We start from the raw sequence: 19,124 nt of genomic DNA, 5'->3' as shown, positions 1-19,124 counted from the left end.
TCTAATTAACGCTGATAAGTCGATAATTATTTTTTTAATAAATACAATTAAACTGGAGTGGTTGAACGTCTATGGAATATGAAAATTATCTAGCGCTACTTTATAGAAAAAATATATCGACAAAATAAGTTTTTATCAGATTAAAAAAAATTAAAGCTGGCTCTTTAAATCCACTTTTCCTCCATAAACGTTAAAAAGGTTTCTTAAAATCCCAAAGGCGTTATCCAGAATGTGTTTGAGACTTCAATAGGCGCAGCTTTTCGTCTCTCGACGCTCCAAGGGAACCTTGAAATATTCCATTGCGTTTCTCACGACGAATTCCCCATTGTTAACGCGTGCGCGTCGTATTACAGTCGGTTGAACAAAAATCATATTTCGCGGGAAACGCTGGAGCGCTCAACAATGGGACTTCCGGCTTTTTTCCGGTTGTCGCGGGGACTGTACCGGCACGGCGAAGGCCTTTAATAAATTCTAGCTTACACGTCCGACGAGAGGGAAACGCAACGCGTGTTCTGAAAAGAGAGGCGCATAGTAGGGAGAGGGGGAGGAGGAGGAGGAGGAGGAGGAGGAGGATTAAAGAGAGGAGACAGTCGGGATGGAAAGGGAAAAACGAGGAAATGGGAGAAAAAAGAGACCCACTTTCATTACCGTTGCTGCTCCGGTACAATCGGTCACTACTACCACAAATTCAATGGCACACTGGCGCGAGGCTCCCCAATAAGTACAAGACACCAGTCTCTCGGGACAATTTCTCATTCTTAAACATCCCTAATTGCACAGTCCCGCGAAAAGATGTACGCTCATCTTCAAGGTATTTCCATTTTGTCAATATTTGATCGTTGTAATAGCTGGGTTTCTCCCCACCCCACCCCGCCTCTATATACATCCAAGTCATTCGACCAGCGATCGGAAAAGAGAAAATCTCACTTCCTTGAAATCAACGTCGAATGATTTCGCAATTTCAATCGGAGATGTAATCGCCACGGAATTATTCAACGACGTAATGTATCGTTGACTGATCGAGGATTTCCCAACCTATACAATATTAATCAACGATCGATAGTTATTGGCATTGAAGAGACTTTGAATACAGGATGACTACCGCGCACGTTTATTATGCCTACTTTACTCAATTATTTTTAATAAATATAGACGAACGATAAAAGTGTTCTCCAACCAAAGTAGAAATTCCATTTGATCGAGATACGTACATATATCATATTACTCGCAGACACGTATCGTGAGATCTTCGGTAGATAATAAGTATAAGTTTGTAACGAGCGAGGATTACATCAGTGCTGTGCAGAGTAAGCTTTCGAAGCAATTCAGGATAACGCGTATCAATTATTCATCGATTAAACAGACGGGCAAATCCGTAGTAATCTGAGAATCCCGATGAGTCGCTCGCAGGGATCGGTAATTTTTAAGCAAGTTACATGTATATATTATAGTTTATACGCGCGCTTGCGTGTGCAACAGAAACGGAAAATATTTAATTGAGCTTTGAAAGAAACAGAAATACTCAAAGAGGGGAGGGGAGGGGGGGGGGTCGTGCGCGGAGAGATAAGAATCGGCGAGAGTAGAAATGCTGGTGCTGCTGCTGGGTACATTGGAGTCGCGAAGCAGGAAGGAGCCGAAGCACGATTCCCTCGTATTTCCGAGCTTGCACGATCGCAAGGATGGAAGCACGTGCGTTACAGGCATTAAAAGCACACTCTTCATCGTCCAAGCTATAAATTATCTCACCTCGGCGAAATAGCGCGTACACTCCCGACCACTATCGGAGCCAGTTATCTTACCGAAATTCCATTCATTTATCGGGCTTCCAACGTTAAACGATCCATTTTTCCTCGGATCGCTAATTATGGCCGCAAATTGCCAGCATCCATCCTAGGATCAAGTGCAAAACCTCGCCTTCCTAAATATTTCAGTCAGTCGAGCTCCCTCCACCCTTTCTCTCTCTCTCTCTCTCTCTCTCTCTCCCTCTCCCTCTTATATACACTCGGTACTATATATAAGGTCACTCTCGCTACGCACGTATAACATTCTAAACCATGCACCACCACCATCAAAGCCTCGATCTTCCGAATCGCCAGCTACGAGGCACTCGTGAGGCTTTCGAGGTTGCCTTGGCAGTCCCAGAGCTTTGCTTAAGCCGAGCTTAAATAAGCAAACTGTCGTTTACGTTGCACTAAGGAACGTTTCTCCGTCTTCTTCATCAACTACGTTCAAGACGCCAACTTTTCAACTACTCTCTCTCTCTCTCTCTCTCTCTCTTACTTGGACTATCCATATCCATAGCTGTTTGAAGCGAGGCAACGCTTTTCAATGGAAAATAAGTTAATTATATAGAGATGCTCCTTGTTGGCTGCTGAAATGATCGCTCATTCTCGTTAGAGGAGCAGCCATGAGGTGGGCCGCACGATAAACGGTGTATAATTGTCAGGAGCATCGAGGAAAATGGCGAATAAGCCGCGATCCCATAGTTCTCACGTCGTATTCTCCGTAGGATTCGGGAAGAGCTCTCGGACGACATCGTTCGGCCATTGTGGAAACGTGTTTCGCGAGAAACCGGAAGCCAGCCTCCTGCGGGAAGATTTGTACGATGCTCCGTGTCGGTCTAGGACGGTCTAAGTGTACTTCCTTGTATACCATAAGGCTCTGGCGACGTGCATCTGACGACGCTGTAACCTGTGCATGTTTAACGACTAAATATATATATATATATATGTTAGGTAGAGGTGTACATGCGTATAGAGAAAACGCGGACTTGTGTGTGTGTGTGTGTATGTGTTGGTGGAAATTTATCCCGCAAGCTTTGTACAGGAGCCATCCGAAACCGCAATGGATCCAAAGTGAGGCTATATAGGGTTGATTGAAAAATTTCTAGCACAGCCGCAATAATCTTTAAATGGATGGATAGTTCAAAGGAAAGCTGCACGTTTAAGCTCTTCTTCGTTATATATATTTTGTTAATTTTGCATGCTTCGCTCTTGTACAAGACTGTTACGCGAGGCTCGGCGCAGAGAGATTTGAGCGTCATTAAAAAAATTAGGAATTCTCTAGCGTCCTTAAAATCTCTTTATTATTGCACGATAAAGTCGTTCGTTTCCTGAAACAGCAATTTTCCTCTCACACTCTTATCTGCAGTAATAAATTACTGATAATACGTTTAATTACTGCGTGCTGCGCGCGGTCAGGATCTTCCCTTCAAACGAGTTAATTTTGTTGCGAGGAAGCTTCGGGCCATTTTTAATCCAATTTCGATCTTCCTTGCTCCCTTTTTCCATCCACTGCAGCCAGCACGAATGTCCTTCGTGACATTTTGGTAAAATCGTTGCGAGCAATTAATGCTGAAGACGGAGGAATCTCGAGATGGAAACGGGCGTGCATGTTCGTATACGCTCCGAGTTTCGTTAGTTAAAATTCTTTAATGATATTGGAGCGAGAGAGAGAGAGAGAGGAGAGAAATTATACGCGTCCGACATTTCCTAATGTGGGTTAACGAGCACAGGACGCGTCTACTCGACTATCTCCGTTCTGATCTGGAAAGTCTGGAAAAGCAGTTGGAAGGATAGAAGTTATGGCCTCCCTGGGATCTCTTTCGTGGATTTTCAGGATCAGCCGAGGACTGCTTCTCAACTCCTGTGCTAGATCCAACCGCTTTAAGCTCCACGACGAGGATCGTCCTGCTATCCGCGAAAGAAGTCCTTTAACTATCTCAGTTCTTGAGCAAGATCGATCCCCGATGCCGGACCCCTAGTCACCTCGGGCAAACAAGCTGATTTATGGCCAACATGGCTGCGCCGAGTTGGAAACAAAAAATCAACCAAACCTCTCAACGTTATTAGCCAATTTTCCAAAATCATCCTGCGAGCCTCGGAGATCTCTAGCTGTATAATGTGCCGCGGATAATAATTAATGTCGGATCTAAGCGACGCGTGGAATCGTTGATTAGATTTCTCGATCGATAAGGGAGGAGATGGAATGAATTTTTAATGGGATTAAGGATGGAACTGACGTTAAGTGAGCCAAGGGCTGTTGGCGAGAAGTTGGGCACTGTGTGAAAGGAGTCCTTATATACCTATATATATATACATACATATATATAGATGCAGTGGTGGGGAATCGATCGTAGCGCGAAACACAAGTCGAAAGTGGTGGCGATTCTGTTGTAGGATGGTATAGAGCGAATAACGGCAGATTTGCGATAACTCCGAACATGCAATTACTGTCTGAGTGGATCTCGACTGGGCTAGCCTCCGCGCCTGATCCCTCTATCCCCGCTTCTTCCCCCCAGCCCTCCGTTAGCCACCATACCATATATATATATATATGTATACCTCCAATGGCTCCCATAGATTTCGTCCCTTCATCCTCTCAACGGCAGAATGTACCGAGCACTTCACTCGCCAAGCTGTTTGGCGGAGATTCGAATTCAAATCTGTGAACGCGCTCTCGCTGCTAGTCGGATGACGCCAATTGCACCTGCTGGAACCAACCGACCGATTATAATTGTCGATTTGCCGCGCACTGACTGTCCGTCGCGCTTCCTTCGCGAGACAACTTCATCCCCCCTCCACCCCTCTATATATATGTATATATATACATACATGCACCCCTCGCTTTTCTATACAGTTTTTCAATACGTTTTCAATCAAGTGGAGTATTAATTAAAAGAGATTAGACCGTTTAACGAGTTTGGCCCTTCAACCATCGATCTTCTTCGATTACTGCTATGGGAGGCCGAGTCCCATCCCAATAGAGTATAGAGGCGTGTTTCATGCAAATCGCGGATGCGCACTGCCGATTGATCCAATTGTTTTAATAATGCATGCTCGCCTAATACGATTCCGTTGCGTTTCGCGCGTTAAGGCTCATTTGCGTCATAGAGACGCTGATGATAAGAGCTCGTTAAGCGAGATTATGCGATTGATAGAGGTGGAAATCCCTTTACGTCAGTCGTTGGAGGAGCTTGCGTTTCATTATTCTAAGTAGCGAGTCCTTGCTCGACTGTCTATATGTATATATATATATATATATAGGATTTTACGAATCAAGCGTATATAATCGTACAGAGATCGGGTGAGGAGAGTATGTCACCTGACACGAAATTGGGAGAAAGATATTTACCTGACGAGGACTTACCGAGTCATGGTAAGGAAATCGAACGAATGTATATATGTATATATAGCTTGCAGCAAAGAAATAAAGATTATTTCGAGAGAGTGTGTAGGTACAGCGAGGTGATTTATTTAAACCCATCGTTCCTGAGAAGCACCGAGCGCTCGCATTATAAAATCTCGGTTAAGGCCATCTTATTTGCTTTTGCAAAAGTTATACAAGCTCTCTTCTATCCATTCTTCCCTCTCCTCTGGCAAATACTAGAGCTTCCTCTATATGGACGAAAATGTTTCTTCAATTTGTTTCAACCGTATCGCAAGATTAATCGTGAAACATGGATGATAGCGAAGACGCTGGCTCGCGAGATTTCGAGTCTCGGGCAAAATTGGCAAGGACAGGAGGACGAAGGAGCTGTAGTAGTCGCGGAGTACAGTGGTGGGCTGCTCGACGAAGGGTCTATATCGACCTAAAAAATCTCCTTTTTCTTCCCGTCTCCTTCTTCGTTTTCTTCCACTCTTCTATTTTTTTTTCCAGCTTTTCAGTCCTGAACGTGATCAAAAGTTTCGCCGGCGGCGGCAGCATCCATGAATCCTCGACTGCGACGGGCAAGCTCTCCTCGCTTTCCGTAGTTACTTTGACGTTGCTTAAAAAATCTTTTGATGAGCGCTACACGAGTTTATAAATAATAACCGTTCCGTGCTATATTATATCCTTATGAGATAAATTTTTTGCCCCGTGCCCCACGACCAATGTCGGTCGATGATCACCTCAGCCTGGATCTCGAGCTTCCTGCCCCAGAGTTATATATATATATATACCACATTACTTTCTTTATTTATCGAGGGTGGCCTGAACTAACGAGAAGCTTCAGTAATTCAATGAGAAAAAAATGTAGAACGAGATCTCTCGTAGGTATACGTCTCCTGTAATTAGAGTAAATCCAAGCTCCCTCGGGATTTTCTCCATTCAGCCCCTGCACTATCTCATTCACAAAACATTCATTCCCATGCTCTCTCCTTTCTTTTTCCACTCCACTATAAACTCGGACGCGTCTTCCCGCGATGTGCTCCCAGGCAAATTTTTTCTCCGAAGAAATTTCACTGGCGTGCGCGCATCTATGGAGATTCGCGATGAAGCTTCATCCTTCAAAGGCACTAGCTTTCTTATACCGATGGTTAAACGGTTGCTAGAATTCGTACTTGTTGAGCCGCTTAATGGGTCTGAGACTATCGCAAAAGTTAACCGTGCAATTTTTCACTCGGCTAAGTCCCCGAAACTCCATTCGATTCCAGATTGCCCGGTTTGTTGAAAGTTTGCAGGACTGCGAGCAGCTTCCCGGAGCAGCAGCCAATCTACCCCTTTGCCACGAGTTCCCGCAGACCTGCAGCGGCGCCGAGAGACGTTCACGTATGCCAAAGTCGATCGCGACAACGAGACTCTCGCCCTTCCTTCCGATAAAAACTTTTCGTGTTGCCAGACTATTAGGAGCAATTACACAAAGTGCCTCGGAGTTTCTTCGTCATTAGAGAATCGAATGCGTGGGCGTGGCATGGCGCGGCGTGGCGTGGCGTGGCGTGGCGTGGCGTGGCGTGGCGTGGCGTAGCCCGGCGTGCCATATTAACCGATCGATTCCGCTGGAATTGGCCGGAACGATACGCAAAGTCGACCGACACTCACACAGAACCACGAGTACCGCATGATTAACGTATTCGCCTAGCAATTAAACTTCGCCAGCCGGCCAGATTATGACTATACGCGTGCGGATCGATCAAGCCCACCAACCTGCTGCCAAGGATTTAACCCTGCACCCACATTTTTTCTCTACTTATTTATTTCTTTCTCATTTTTATTATTTTTTTTTCACATACCAGAGGATCAAGTATAGAAAAATGAAGCAGACTCGTTGTAATCAATGAAGCGTGCAAGTATGTGATGGTATGGAAGCTAGCGAGAAAAGAAAGAAAGTATGAGAAAGGAGCTAGGATGCGAGGTGCTTTCGGATGTGTAAGGCAAAGCAAAAAGCAGGAGAGCAAGGGTGCGAGGTAAAGGCATGGAACATGTTGAAAGCATTAGGAAGTTTCTTGCCGGGCTTCCGGTGTGAAATTAGAGGCAATCATTCTCGACTTAACCGATGCACGATTCAAACGGTTTTGCTCCCATACCCCCAATCGGATCCTGACTCCTATAATACCGTCGGCGATGCTTTCAAACGCCTCCTCGTAAAATTCCAGCTATAAAATCGGCAGCGCCGTCATATGTACATATATATATCCCAATGAAAATGCTAGTCCTTGTATATATATATATAGGTATATACATCAGATGCTGAAAAAATCCTACAGAGCAAACACCGTATAGCTCTGTTGAGAATAAATGAGTACAACGTCTCTACTTCCGTCTGGGAGAACGGACAAATCCCCCCCTCCTCAGAAGATTCACTCGTGCTTCGTCTTCATTCGCTAAATGATCCGTTTCTATTTATAGCATCGATAGCACAGGAATGCGGTGAGAACGGCAGGTTCCTTTCGCGGTTGCTTTGATTGAGAAGGAAAAAAGAAATTGTCGGTTATTCGCGACGCCTGTGCCTAATGAGAATGTCGTGTCGCCTTGTAAACAACGCTAATTGAAAGCGTCGCTTGTCGCCAAATGAGACGCTTTGTTCGCGATAAGGAAACAGGATATCTCACGAGCGCGGAGCCGATGTATTTGCGCATTAGGAATATAATAATAACGGAACAGCGGTGGGATGTGCACAATAATGATGTTGCTCGGTTTAAGAAGGAAGTGGCTCCGGAAATAAAGGCCGTGAATGTTAATTTGACGCGTTCAGCCAGGACTCCCGATGCGCGTCCAAACAAAAGGGGTCATCCACCGTGGAAAGCGTGAAAGATCGCTTTCCTGCGTGAAAGCACTTTCCATTTAATCTCGCCCGAATATATATGTGTAGGTACATTCAAATCCCCCTCCCCCTTTTAAATTTGAGACACAAGTATTTTTCTCCCTCGAGCCATTGCGTCATGTCACTCCGGGATCGATCCGCAGCTTCGTTAATTGGGTTAGCGGACACGAAACTCTTTTAGCCGTCTCTCGTCTGGCTCGCTCGATTCTTATCGTAAAATCATAATATCTGCACAGCCCTCTCCCGGTCATCTCGAGATCGATCGATATAGCTGCGATTAACTGCCAATCGTTGGACAAAATTATTTAGCTCCCTTTTACAACAGCCGTGGAGCAATACTGGAGAAATAACGATCTTTCCAATCTAATTATACTGCAACTTCATTCCTCGCACATTATTTTCGATTAACACTTTCAAGAGTTCGATATCGGACGAGTCTAGTACGGGCTCTACCTTGTCTAGACCAGGTGGTGGGTGGAGTAGGGGGAGGGGGAAAATCGAGGAATTCATTACGGTAGGAAAGTTTCGTTTTAACTAATTAAAGTCGTTGGTGAATGCTTGTCGACCTAGCCACCAGAGGAAGGGTTATAATTTGAACGGAGAGTCGCGCGCAGCAGTTCGAAGCTCGTTCGCCTCCGCGCTAGCTTTATTTGTCAAGCTTTGCGAATGACAGAGTAAAATAACGCGAGAAAGAAAAATAATTTCCTTATGTACACTCTGAAGCTTCGTCTCGGTCGTCGCGTATATATATATGTATATGCATGTGTGTGTTTATATACGCGCATACATACACACATAGCAATATTTATAACAATAGCTGGCCACATTTCGCATGCAAATAACTTAGCTGCTGTTGTGCACACTTTGCTCGGACGTGCAACATAATTATCGGCCCTCCGCGAGAGATGACTGCGCTAATGCATAGCGTTGGCATAAAATTACTACGGAAACGGCGTATCAATGAGAAATTGCAGCGAGGAAGAGGATGGGGCGGCCGTTGCTTTACGAGTGTGTGCAGCGTGTGTTAAAGTAGCTGCGCGATAATTTGTGTTATCTCGCCTAATACCGGTGCGTTTATGCCGACCGATATTTTACGCCTCCGATATGCTCAAAGCCCATCCACCTATCTCACCCAATGAGAATTCTCATTAGGAAATTATCACCGTCTGACCTCGGTCGATTTACTACAATTTTACTAAACTATATGCAATTTGCCAAAAGACTCTAAACAGCAATAATAACGATCATCGTGCGTACCACCCTGCATATATATACTGGCTTTCACAGCTTTGAAAGAAGAAATGCTTGCATCCCTGTAAAATCGATGCTTATAGCCTATAGTTATGTAAACTTGGCTTGATTGCGAGCGAATGCTAATGAAATTTGCGTGCGCAACGATGTATGATGGAGAGAGAGAGAGAGAGGATACGTTAAACACAGTATTTTCTTCCGTAACATAACAGAGTATAATATCTGATGTTATACAAGATGTTACCAGTAATAGCCGAGTAAAATACGGAAAGAAAGCAGCCAGTCCAGTTTGAATATATTAACAATTAATTATGACAATTAGCCATTGCGAAACGCGAGCCGCGCTAAATGCAATTAGCATAGACACAATTCACGTCACGCTGTGCCGGATCGATAATTTTGCGATTTATATCATTTAGAATGGTGGACGGGGAGAAGTGTTAGAATTATAAACGAATATAAATATGTGTAGCACGGCTCGTTACTCCATTATTTCCAGACAATAGCTCTTTCCGTAATGGTAGTATATACACACTGCACAGCGATGATTACTCCTATCATCCTACACACTTGGTCATTACTAATTTTTCTTTGTATCAGATAACACGTGCCTATATTATTGCACGAACGTCAAGCTTGCACTAATATTCCTACCGAATAACTTTGACCATGCGCGCTTCATACTTTCGGAAGAACTTTTACCACTGCGATGAATATTATATATATATATATTTATATATACCATGTGTATACGTTATACAGTGCATTTGGCAGCCCGTACAAACGAGACGACCTTATCGAGCCAATTGCGCGCGGCTTAATCACAAAATTCAGAGTAAAGGGGTAGTAATTGAGCTGCGTGACTGTAACCGGAAAACTCGCAGAAAGAAAAACAGCTGATTCCGAGCGTTGATTCTCGCCAGGTTTTTTCGCCTCTCTTACTCGCTTAAATTTAATTAGGATATCACGTGTCGTAATATTCGTAATCAGCGAGGAGGCCTAGACGAAACGGAAATGATACCGCGCGTTGCAATAAGGAATCAGATACGCGCGTGAAGCTTGCTAAAATTACGAAGCAACTGTAACAGGCTTGTGGAGTTTTTATTGCATGCCCAGCGTGCGAGTGCTCGTGTGCATCGGACGGCTCTATAAGTGCGCGCGTGAAGAGCTCCGCGGGTCGCGTTAAACGAACGAATCGCGTGTAACGCGTATATATATGTAATTGTGGACCGCGGCGCTGGGCCAGGGGAGAAAAAAAACTGTCACTCTCGGTGGTAAGTTGGGAGGATTTTTGCGCGTATATCAAACAGTTGAACGCGATGAGATTTCGCTGCGAGTTACATTATCCTGGCCATGGATGATGACGACGGTGAATTCGATCCGTTATCTCGGTCCTTTCATGCCGGATATTTGCTAGTTACGCGGCGCTATTGACGGGCGCAACAAGCAAATACCAATATGCTGAATGATATTGTGTGTACCGTGCGCGCACATTCTTCCCAATGGCCAGTAATCGTCTACGAGGAATCCATAGCATCGGTTAATCGCTCCCCTTTGTCCGGCAGAGCCGGATGTGTTTCCAATAACAGCGCAAATATTGACACGTAATTTCGGTGATTTATGATGAGCGGTTGCTTTCTTTATCATTCTCGAACAAACAGAGGAGGAATATATGGTGGATTTAAAAGGGCAATTTTATTTTTCTACGGGGGAAGAGGTCATTTGAGGGGATTGGGTAAGGGGTGGGGGGGGGGGGGGGGTGCGTTTGCAGGTCAGGGTGCAACGCATTGGAGCGGGATCGCTTTGATCCTAGGTCAAAGGGCAACGTCTCCGAAGGGACGGCGACACGTCCTCGGCCCATTGTGGCTCCTATTGTACGCAAACTACATTACGGCCGGAAGTAGCCGCGTCCTCCCTTCCGTACCTCGTAACTCAGTGTCGCGCGAATCAGTGTCGCGGTCGCGCACGCTTGCCAACTGTGCACCACAATGCACCATGCCAACATTGCTTTGCTTTGCCATCCAGACCACTCGACCTGTCTCTCCACTCTCACTCCTGCACCCATGTCCTATCTCCAGCACGTGCGAGATCCTGCGAAACCCTTCCGCAACCACCAAGTCCAACTTCCAAACTCGCCTTAACTTTTAAGCGCTACAAATATTGCCACTTTCGCCACGGCTCGCCTCGCCTCGCTGGATTCTATAACCCATCGGTCCACAACAAATAAGTATTACCGTGTAATTGTGTATATATACTATATATATCTGAGAAAATAGAGAATAGTCTTTAAACGATAGCGAAGGATTTTCTAGGTGACGCGTGATGGTGTACGTTATATAATGCCGAAGAGAGACCAATGATGAAAATTCGAGGTGGTCCTGGATTAAGAGCGCGGTATTAATAATTTCAAAGGTCGTTACGATTTAAGCGTGTGTACCACGGGGATTGTCAGTGACGTTGGTGACGGTGGACGAACCATATAAGAGGCTGAAAGCTTCCTGGCTAAGCGATTCGTTCTACTCTCACGAGGCCAGCCTCTCAATTAGCCTGCTTCCCCGGAAGCTACGGCTCCCTCGCGGTACCGCACCACACCCCATTCCAGTCGATCTTTCAACGCCGGAGACATTTCCAGAAGCAGACGTCGTCCCTACTCACGGTCAACGATAAATCGACGAGAAAACGTCACGTCGGTTTATCAAGTCACGCAATGAAAATAACTTCCCTCGCTAATACCTTCTTTTACCGTTTCTTCATTTTCCGATCCTGCTAGACTTCGGAGCTAATCAACTCCATCGCGAATTTTACGAGACTCACGTCGGATACTTACCTTCTGCTCGTAAACGTCTTAATTAATTTTACGCGGCTAGGCTTCGAGAAGCTTCGACTAATACTACCGTCTCTACTACTGTTGCTATACCACTACTTCTACCACTGCTTTTACCACTGGCGGATGACCCTGCTACCGTTCTCCTCCCCCACATCCCCCCTTTTCCAGCTATTTCGCGAGCTCCGCTTTGCACGGAGAGCCGAGCAAGTTTAATCCTTGCAGTCTGGATCCTCGAGTTTATCCACTCGCTGGCAATCAGTCCGGACAAAAAACGCTTCCCCGGCTGCATTTTTAGTCCCGAAGAAGAGATTTCTCTCGGCTTGGTCGAGATCCTTTCGCCAATTCACGCGAATTCAATGGCAAGCAGGGAGAGAGGGTATTACTGTGTATAAGGGAATGGCGTTGTAAAGACGTTAAATTTTATGAATCGCCAGGGGATTCGGTGGAAATATGTAAATATGCAATAAAGCCTAAGCGGTTTCCACGCTCTTCCTTCTTCCAACCTCTCGTCATCCGCACTTCACCTGCTTATACACACTGAATCTCTCACGAAAACAAAAGCTTTGCCCTATCCAACCACTCTCCCAACGACTGTATGGACTGTGTATCTCGCGCCATTTTCGATCCCCTGTGGCCGTCGCTAAAATTGTTCGCGTCTACCATTTTAAAAAAAATATTATGCTCCGTGCACCAGTCACCAAATGATATAGTCTCTCTCTCTCTCTCTCTCTCTCTGGCCTCCCTCCCCTTCTACCTCGTCATCGCGAAGCATCCACCCCCCAACTTCCACCTCTCCTCATTGTCTCACTCTCAATGCTTAGATATTCCCTCCGGTACATAATCTCGTAGAGCGCGTTTAATTAATTGGACGAGTTTTAGCGATTGGGAGAGTTGCGAGAGATTCATGGACGAATATCAGTCGATTGATCGAGCCTCTAATTCGTGGAACATTTGGTCGGTGATAGGGGTTGAGTTTGGGGTTGATGGTGGTGGGAATAGGGAGGCCTTTTAGTTAACGCGTGACACGGGGAACAATAGGGCCAGACAATGGGTAGACTGATACGCGAGGAGAACGAGCAAACGGTTTGCCAAGTTGAAGAGGCCAAGCCACAGAACGTTCGAGAGCATGGTCGAGGGTGGTGGGACACTTAACTACCACTAAACAACGGAGCTACCTTCCTTCCCGTCCCCTCTCTTCGCTACCTCGATTCGTCCACGCGCGCTGCTACCCCTTTCAGTCTCTCTCTCTCTCTCTCTCTCTCTCTCTTTCATTCTCTCTATATACACGGTCCATTCCACTTCTGCCGCGTGCACATCCCATTTTCATCCTGAGATTGGTCGCTTGATTAAAATAAACCTGTGTACCACCCGTCATTCGAAAACTTCCTGACACCCCCCCCCCCTCCTCCTCCTCCCACCACTTGTAATACGCGTCGCGATATTTCCGAATATAGCACTACGGCACATACATATCCGTCCATGTATTTTAGCCACAATCCTCGAGTAGATTGGTTCAAATATTCCAGCACCCATGCACAAACACAACGATAGCTAGAACTCCAAATGGAAGGAAATGAAATTGCTACGTATAGAGCGCGAGATCTAATTAGTCCAATGGTTGTTTCTAAATATTTGCGAAAGTTTTGAGTTTCGGTGTGGTGACGGACTCTCACCTCCTCGACAACTCGCTATTGACGAGACCCTATAAGTTTTGCCAAAGTTAGGTGGACGCTGGCGACCGCAGGGAGGACTCAGCCAAGTTCGACAGGTGAGCCAAAGTTTCGCCTTTTTCCCCGCGCTGCGCGCAACTCTTGCCGACCACATGCCGTGCAACACTATTATATATATATATATATATATATATATATATATATATATAGTAAATAAGAGTGACGAGTAACGTCCTTTGACACGCAATATCAGGCGAGATAGCCAAGCAACCCTCGGAATATACAAGGCAGACTTCCTTCTATACCAAACTAGTCCCTTGCATGCATAACAACGATTGTTCTAGAATTTGAATACAACAGGTGGTGTAATTCACGACTCTCGCCTAACAACTGCTGGGCAAACCATAAGAGTTGTTTTTTCTCCCCTCCCCGTATCTCCTCCTCCGTTCATGCTGGAATTTCTGTCGTCGTCGCTCCGGTAACACGCTCGCGCGCGCACACACACACACACATATCATGCTGTAACTCTGTTTTTCTTTCTTCTAATTTCCGCGGATATTAAACCGCGAAGGATTTACGGAAATGTCGCGGCGATTAAGCGGTATTTTCAAAGCTCACGCGGCGCGAGACGCTTGCGACACGCAGCTGCGGATCCCGCTGATCTATCCGTCGACGATGCAAATTCATTAAACGCATGCGTTTCGAATGCAACACGAACCCTCGCTCGCCATTAGCGCGTTGAACATTTTGACCAGCGCCTCGGGTCTTTGAGGGTTAATTGCGGACGTGTTGCGGAATTCCATTAATCGGACCGGCTTTCAAGGCTCCCCTGTGCTATTTAAACTGCACGCGAGTGCGCGTAAACCATTGGCGACTGATCAATGATTTCTCTTACGTTTCATTTCGCGACTCGCGACGCGGAAATTCACCCTACAACGCAAATTATTTTATCGATCGGTCCATTAGAGCAATGACTCGCGAAAATTCGTCGCCCTCCACCGAATTTAGCGCGCATCCGATATTGCACACTGTACATATATATTTATATATAGTTTATGTCAAAAAGTACCTAATCCTTGTCGCGAAATTCCTAAACAAGTCTGACAATGGTGACCTGCGAAAGCAGCTGGGTGGAACACTGAATTCTCTGCCAAGTTTAGTTATCTGGCTGTAACGACTTTAGGAAGGAGCCAGCGAGATTTCTTGTTTCCCCGCGAATGGAAAATGCTCCTGTAGTTACTCAGATAACAAGCGCGATGGTAGCAATATCAAGCAGAAGGAGGAAGGAAACTGCTTGTTGCACGTCGAGCGAGACCATTGTACCCTGGAAAAAGCAGAAATTCAAATGAGCTCCGTTAGGTCGAGCGTATATATATGATAAAAAGTCCCTCTTAAACAATATTTATGTCCAGTTATGGCCCCTGGAAGCTGGCAATAAATTCGAAGTGTATGCTAATCTGCTTGCCTCTACTTGTCCTTATTTCGCGCGAATAGAAAAGATTCTTAGCAAATTACATCTCTCCGTAGCACTGCCAGAGGAAAAACTCTGCCTTTTCTTGCCTGATTGTTGAACTTGGGGGAAAAAACTTAACGATAAAGCAGTATAGTGGAAGGGAGGGGTGGGAGGTAGGGGAACTGAACACAGAGAAGCTTTCGATTCTCGTATGTTTGCTATACTATATATATACTTGTTTCGGTTGTCCTCCGGGGGGAACGAAACAAGTCAACCGGATCGAATGGAATCTCGTTCCTTGGAATAGCCTACTTGAATTTACGAAGGAATTGACCTCGTCGTATACGATCTGACCCTCCGGCTTGTGCCATTTACCTCAACGTCAAATTATCCTCCTCCTTCCCACTTCTGGTAAAAGCTCGAATTTAATTTATAAACCAAATCTTTTAATCCACCTGCAGATCACAGCACAGTCCAGCGTCCCGTGGAATTTCCTCCCACCGGATCGAGATTCCCATATATATATATATATATAGCCAAATCTAGCTAATCGCACACGTTACATTATGCTCTCGACTGGATCTAACGAGGCTCGTCTTGTTTGGTTGAAATTTCAGTTCCATTGGTGAATATCAGCGTGGTGGAAGGACGCCCGGCAGAGCTACCGTGCGACATTACTCCTCCGGGGGAGGACACCCTTCACATGGTCTTCTGGTTCAAGGACGAGGATGGGGTGCCGCTTTATACGTGAGTCTCTTTAAGATTCAATTAGTTTGCAAGTTAAACTAGATAAACCTCGTCATCCATTGTACTGCTCCCTGATATCGGGCACTGTTTAATGGAGATGATCGAATAAATTTATTAACGATAACGAGTCTCCTTATCGTAATTAGAGTTTCTAAATGAGTTAGGGGATAGTGGAGGGGGTAACTACTGCGTTATCGTCCAGAGAACTAGGATATCCGTAGCCGAGGCGAGGCGTCTCAGACTGTCGTCTCTATGAAAACTGTTGGATGCTCTCGGAATTCATGACTCTCCGACTAATATGCAGTAAAGCTTCCCGTGCGCTGCAGTGTGCAGCCTTCTTACACCCATTACGCGTCAGTGGCGTACCGTGTAGTCGGGGCGTTATTAAACACACTTTCCACCAAAATTCCTCGACCCGTTCTCCGGAGAGGCGCTGGTTCCTGCTTCAATTTGTAACAACAGCCTCCCTCGATAGACACCTCGCCGAAAATTCACTGATAACACCACGAAACTCGCGCGATTCTACCGCGATGAAGCGGGAGATTTTTAATGAGCCAAAGAAATGAGCAATAAAAATCAACGTATCAGCTAAAAGTTCCATTAGCTCGCAGACACTTGGCGGAGTCCCTTCGCTCATTGTAACGAGGGAGAAGCGTAATTAGCGCTTTTGAAATTTGGTAAAATGGCGAAAAGTCGGCAATTAGTAGCGTAAACAAGTGAATAGCGGCAAAATCGTGTATATCGTGGGAGTTTGCGTGTTTCCTCCTTTATAAAGCAAACTCGAGGGTCCGTCTAGGCGGAAATAAATCCGAAAAGCTTATCCCCGGCGCGGGGTGTAAGGGGGTCGTGGCTATTATCACTCTCGTTCTATCTTTCTCCCGCTGTAACGTGTATACACTACCTGCAATTTATACGTACAAACCCGTGGACGAAATTGAAATGAAGAAAGAAACGCTCGAGAAAGAAATGTTAAAAACGATATTAACGAGATCGAGGTCTCCGGTGCTTGATTCCGGCGTGATTTAAGGGTTTACCGTATCACAGGTTGCGCCTAAACGGGTTTAACGAGGATTCGAGAGGGGCGTGTAAGCGGTGTAGGCACAATCAACTGCTCTGGCATGTAATTATGGCATGTCAATAAATTTCAATCGAAGAGCGGATGCGGGGAGTCGGTCAATGCTGTGTCCGATGTTTCCGAGATTTGGACGGGCTCGCTCGCTTGCTTGCCGGTTTAATCGGAACCGGATAATTGATAACAGTCGCGTTAAATCTGTCCCCCGATGGATCGCCACGGTTCTATACCTTCTTCAACGAGAAGTTTCATCGGACGATCGCTCCGGCTAATTAATCCCTACAGTTTATTCATCGCCCGCACTTTATTCAACGCCCGTAATTAATCGCTCGAATCGTAGATTTCTTTTCGCGCGACTAAACTTTCTCTCGTCTCATTCTCATTAGAGTCTTCCGGTTGTACATGTAAACACGCGCTCCGCGCGCGATGATAGATGTCAACCGAGTTAGTCGGTGGCGAAAGCCACGAGAGGAAACGAGTGAAACGACGCCCTAATATGGGAATTTTTTCAGCTTTCGTGCATCCGCGCAATTCGAGCACTTCTCACGCGTGACCTCCCAACCGGAACCGCAGCGCGGGGATAATTCGTTTCTTTCGAGATATCAACGACTCGCGTTTAACGCTCGCTTATATATACGTGCGTGTGTTGTATGTAATGGAAAGGGGGTGAGAAAGTCTCGTTAAAAGGCGCGCACGACACAGCAGGATTTCTTCGGAATATTCTCCGCGGCTAAAGTTTTTCTTTTTCCATCAGCCTTGAATGGAGCGTTCTACGCTTATATATATATATATATATATGTATACCTATGTATACAAGTTGACGCCTTGTAAAGAAGATGTAAATCGACGTGCGAGGAGTGGATGGAATGGGGATACGATGATCGATCGCTGGCAATTGGATGGAAAGGAAGCATCGATCGCGCGATATATACGTTATTCGTGTTAGTTATGACGGAAGGGCCAACTCGCGGGGCTTGATAGTCCGGGTCGAAGGCCGCGCGAGCACTTAACTCGCTGTTTATCGGAACCATCTCATTAGAGAGAAATATTCGGAAGCTCGTGGACATACGAATGTTGGATGCGCGTGTTGGAGAAGCACTAATTATAACATACCATGCGAGGAAGGGTTGGTATGCCAGCCATGCCGAAGGCTTAACAACTCTTCCCGTTAACTAATACACAACAGAGGACTCGAGATAGCGGGTCAGCATTGACTATGGGGGGGGGGGGGGGGGAATTATAGCCGCATCCAGTTATGCCGACACACAGCGTTGCGTATTTATGCTCGCGAGATATTCTGCGATGCGAAACGTTCACAAACATATATATACGTACATGTATATACGTAGATTCGTTCATCCATAAGAGCTTCCATTCCCCGAAATTCGTTTCACGATGGCTGGCCTCTTCGAAATATGAAAGCTCGGCTCAGAAAAGAATTCACGTAGAACATATATATATATATATATATACTTCCCACTGTTATTACTGCTGTGTCATCGATACGGTTTCGCCGGAGCCAGCAGTCGTAACATTATAATTGCGAGTGTCGAAATAAAGTGTGCGGAGCGAGGCCACTACGATGGGTAATATCGGCTTGAAGGCATCAGAGGCGAAGGTAAAAATTTCGCTATTGTAAAATTAGATTACGGTTGATCGTAAGTATTAATGTTTTACGAGGAGCATCAGGGATCCTTTTGCGTACGAGGCTCGTTTCGAGTTTATGGGAATGTCAGGCCGGTGCGTGGTGCTTGCGCGAAAGTTAAGCTCTTATATTGCGGCAAAAGTCGTAAGGCCGCTCCGTGCTGTAATCGCAATAACGGAACGCTTTATCCAGGTTGCATCGCGCGTAATCGAACGATACCATAAATTTCGCCCGGCACACGCCGTACTTATTCCAGCGAACGATGTGAAATTTCTGTCGATAAACGTTCCACGTCGTCCTCGTCCTCCTCGTCGTCCTCGTCGTCCGCGTCGTTGCGGTTCCATTAACGCGCTCGTCGCTGATCATTTAATACGCGAATCTATATAGCAAAGGCCAGCGATAAAAGATGGATGGACGGGATTCTTGGAAGCCAGAG

At 45.7% G+C, this 19,124-nt stretch overlaps 1 protein-coding gene across 3 annotated transcripts in view; it reads left to right on the top strand.

The window, feature by feature from the left end:
* The window catches only part of LOC136776233 (neural cell adhesion molecule 2-like), a 204,336-nt gene that overhangs the window by 52,973 nt on the left and 132,239 nt on the right, over positions 1–19,124 (top strand). For all 3 annotated transcript variants that reach the window (XM_066731627.1, XM_066731635.1, XM_066731618.1), the window contains one exon: positions 15,842–15,971. In XM_066731627.1, coding sequence (XP_066587724.1) covers positions 15,842–15,971 — 130 coding nt within the window. The remainder of the gene's footprint in view (positions 1–15,841; positions 15,972–19,124) is intronic.

This window comes from Prorops nasuta, unplaced genomic scaffold, assembly GCF_024137725.1.
Source record: "Prorops nasuta isolate Cenicafe-Biocafe unplaced genomic scaffold, Cenicafe_Pnas_1.2 PNAS00002, whole genome shotgun sequence".
NCBI classification, from domain to species: Eukaryota; Metazoa; Arthropoda; class Insecta; order Hymenoptera; family Bethylidae; genus Prorops; species Prorops nasuta.
Note: the sequence above shows the minus strand (reverse complement) of the source record. Positions and strands in the feature narration are given on the sequence as shown.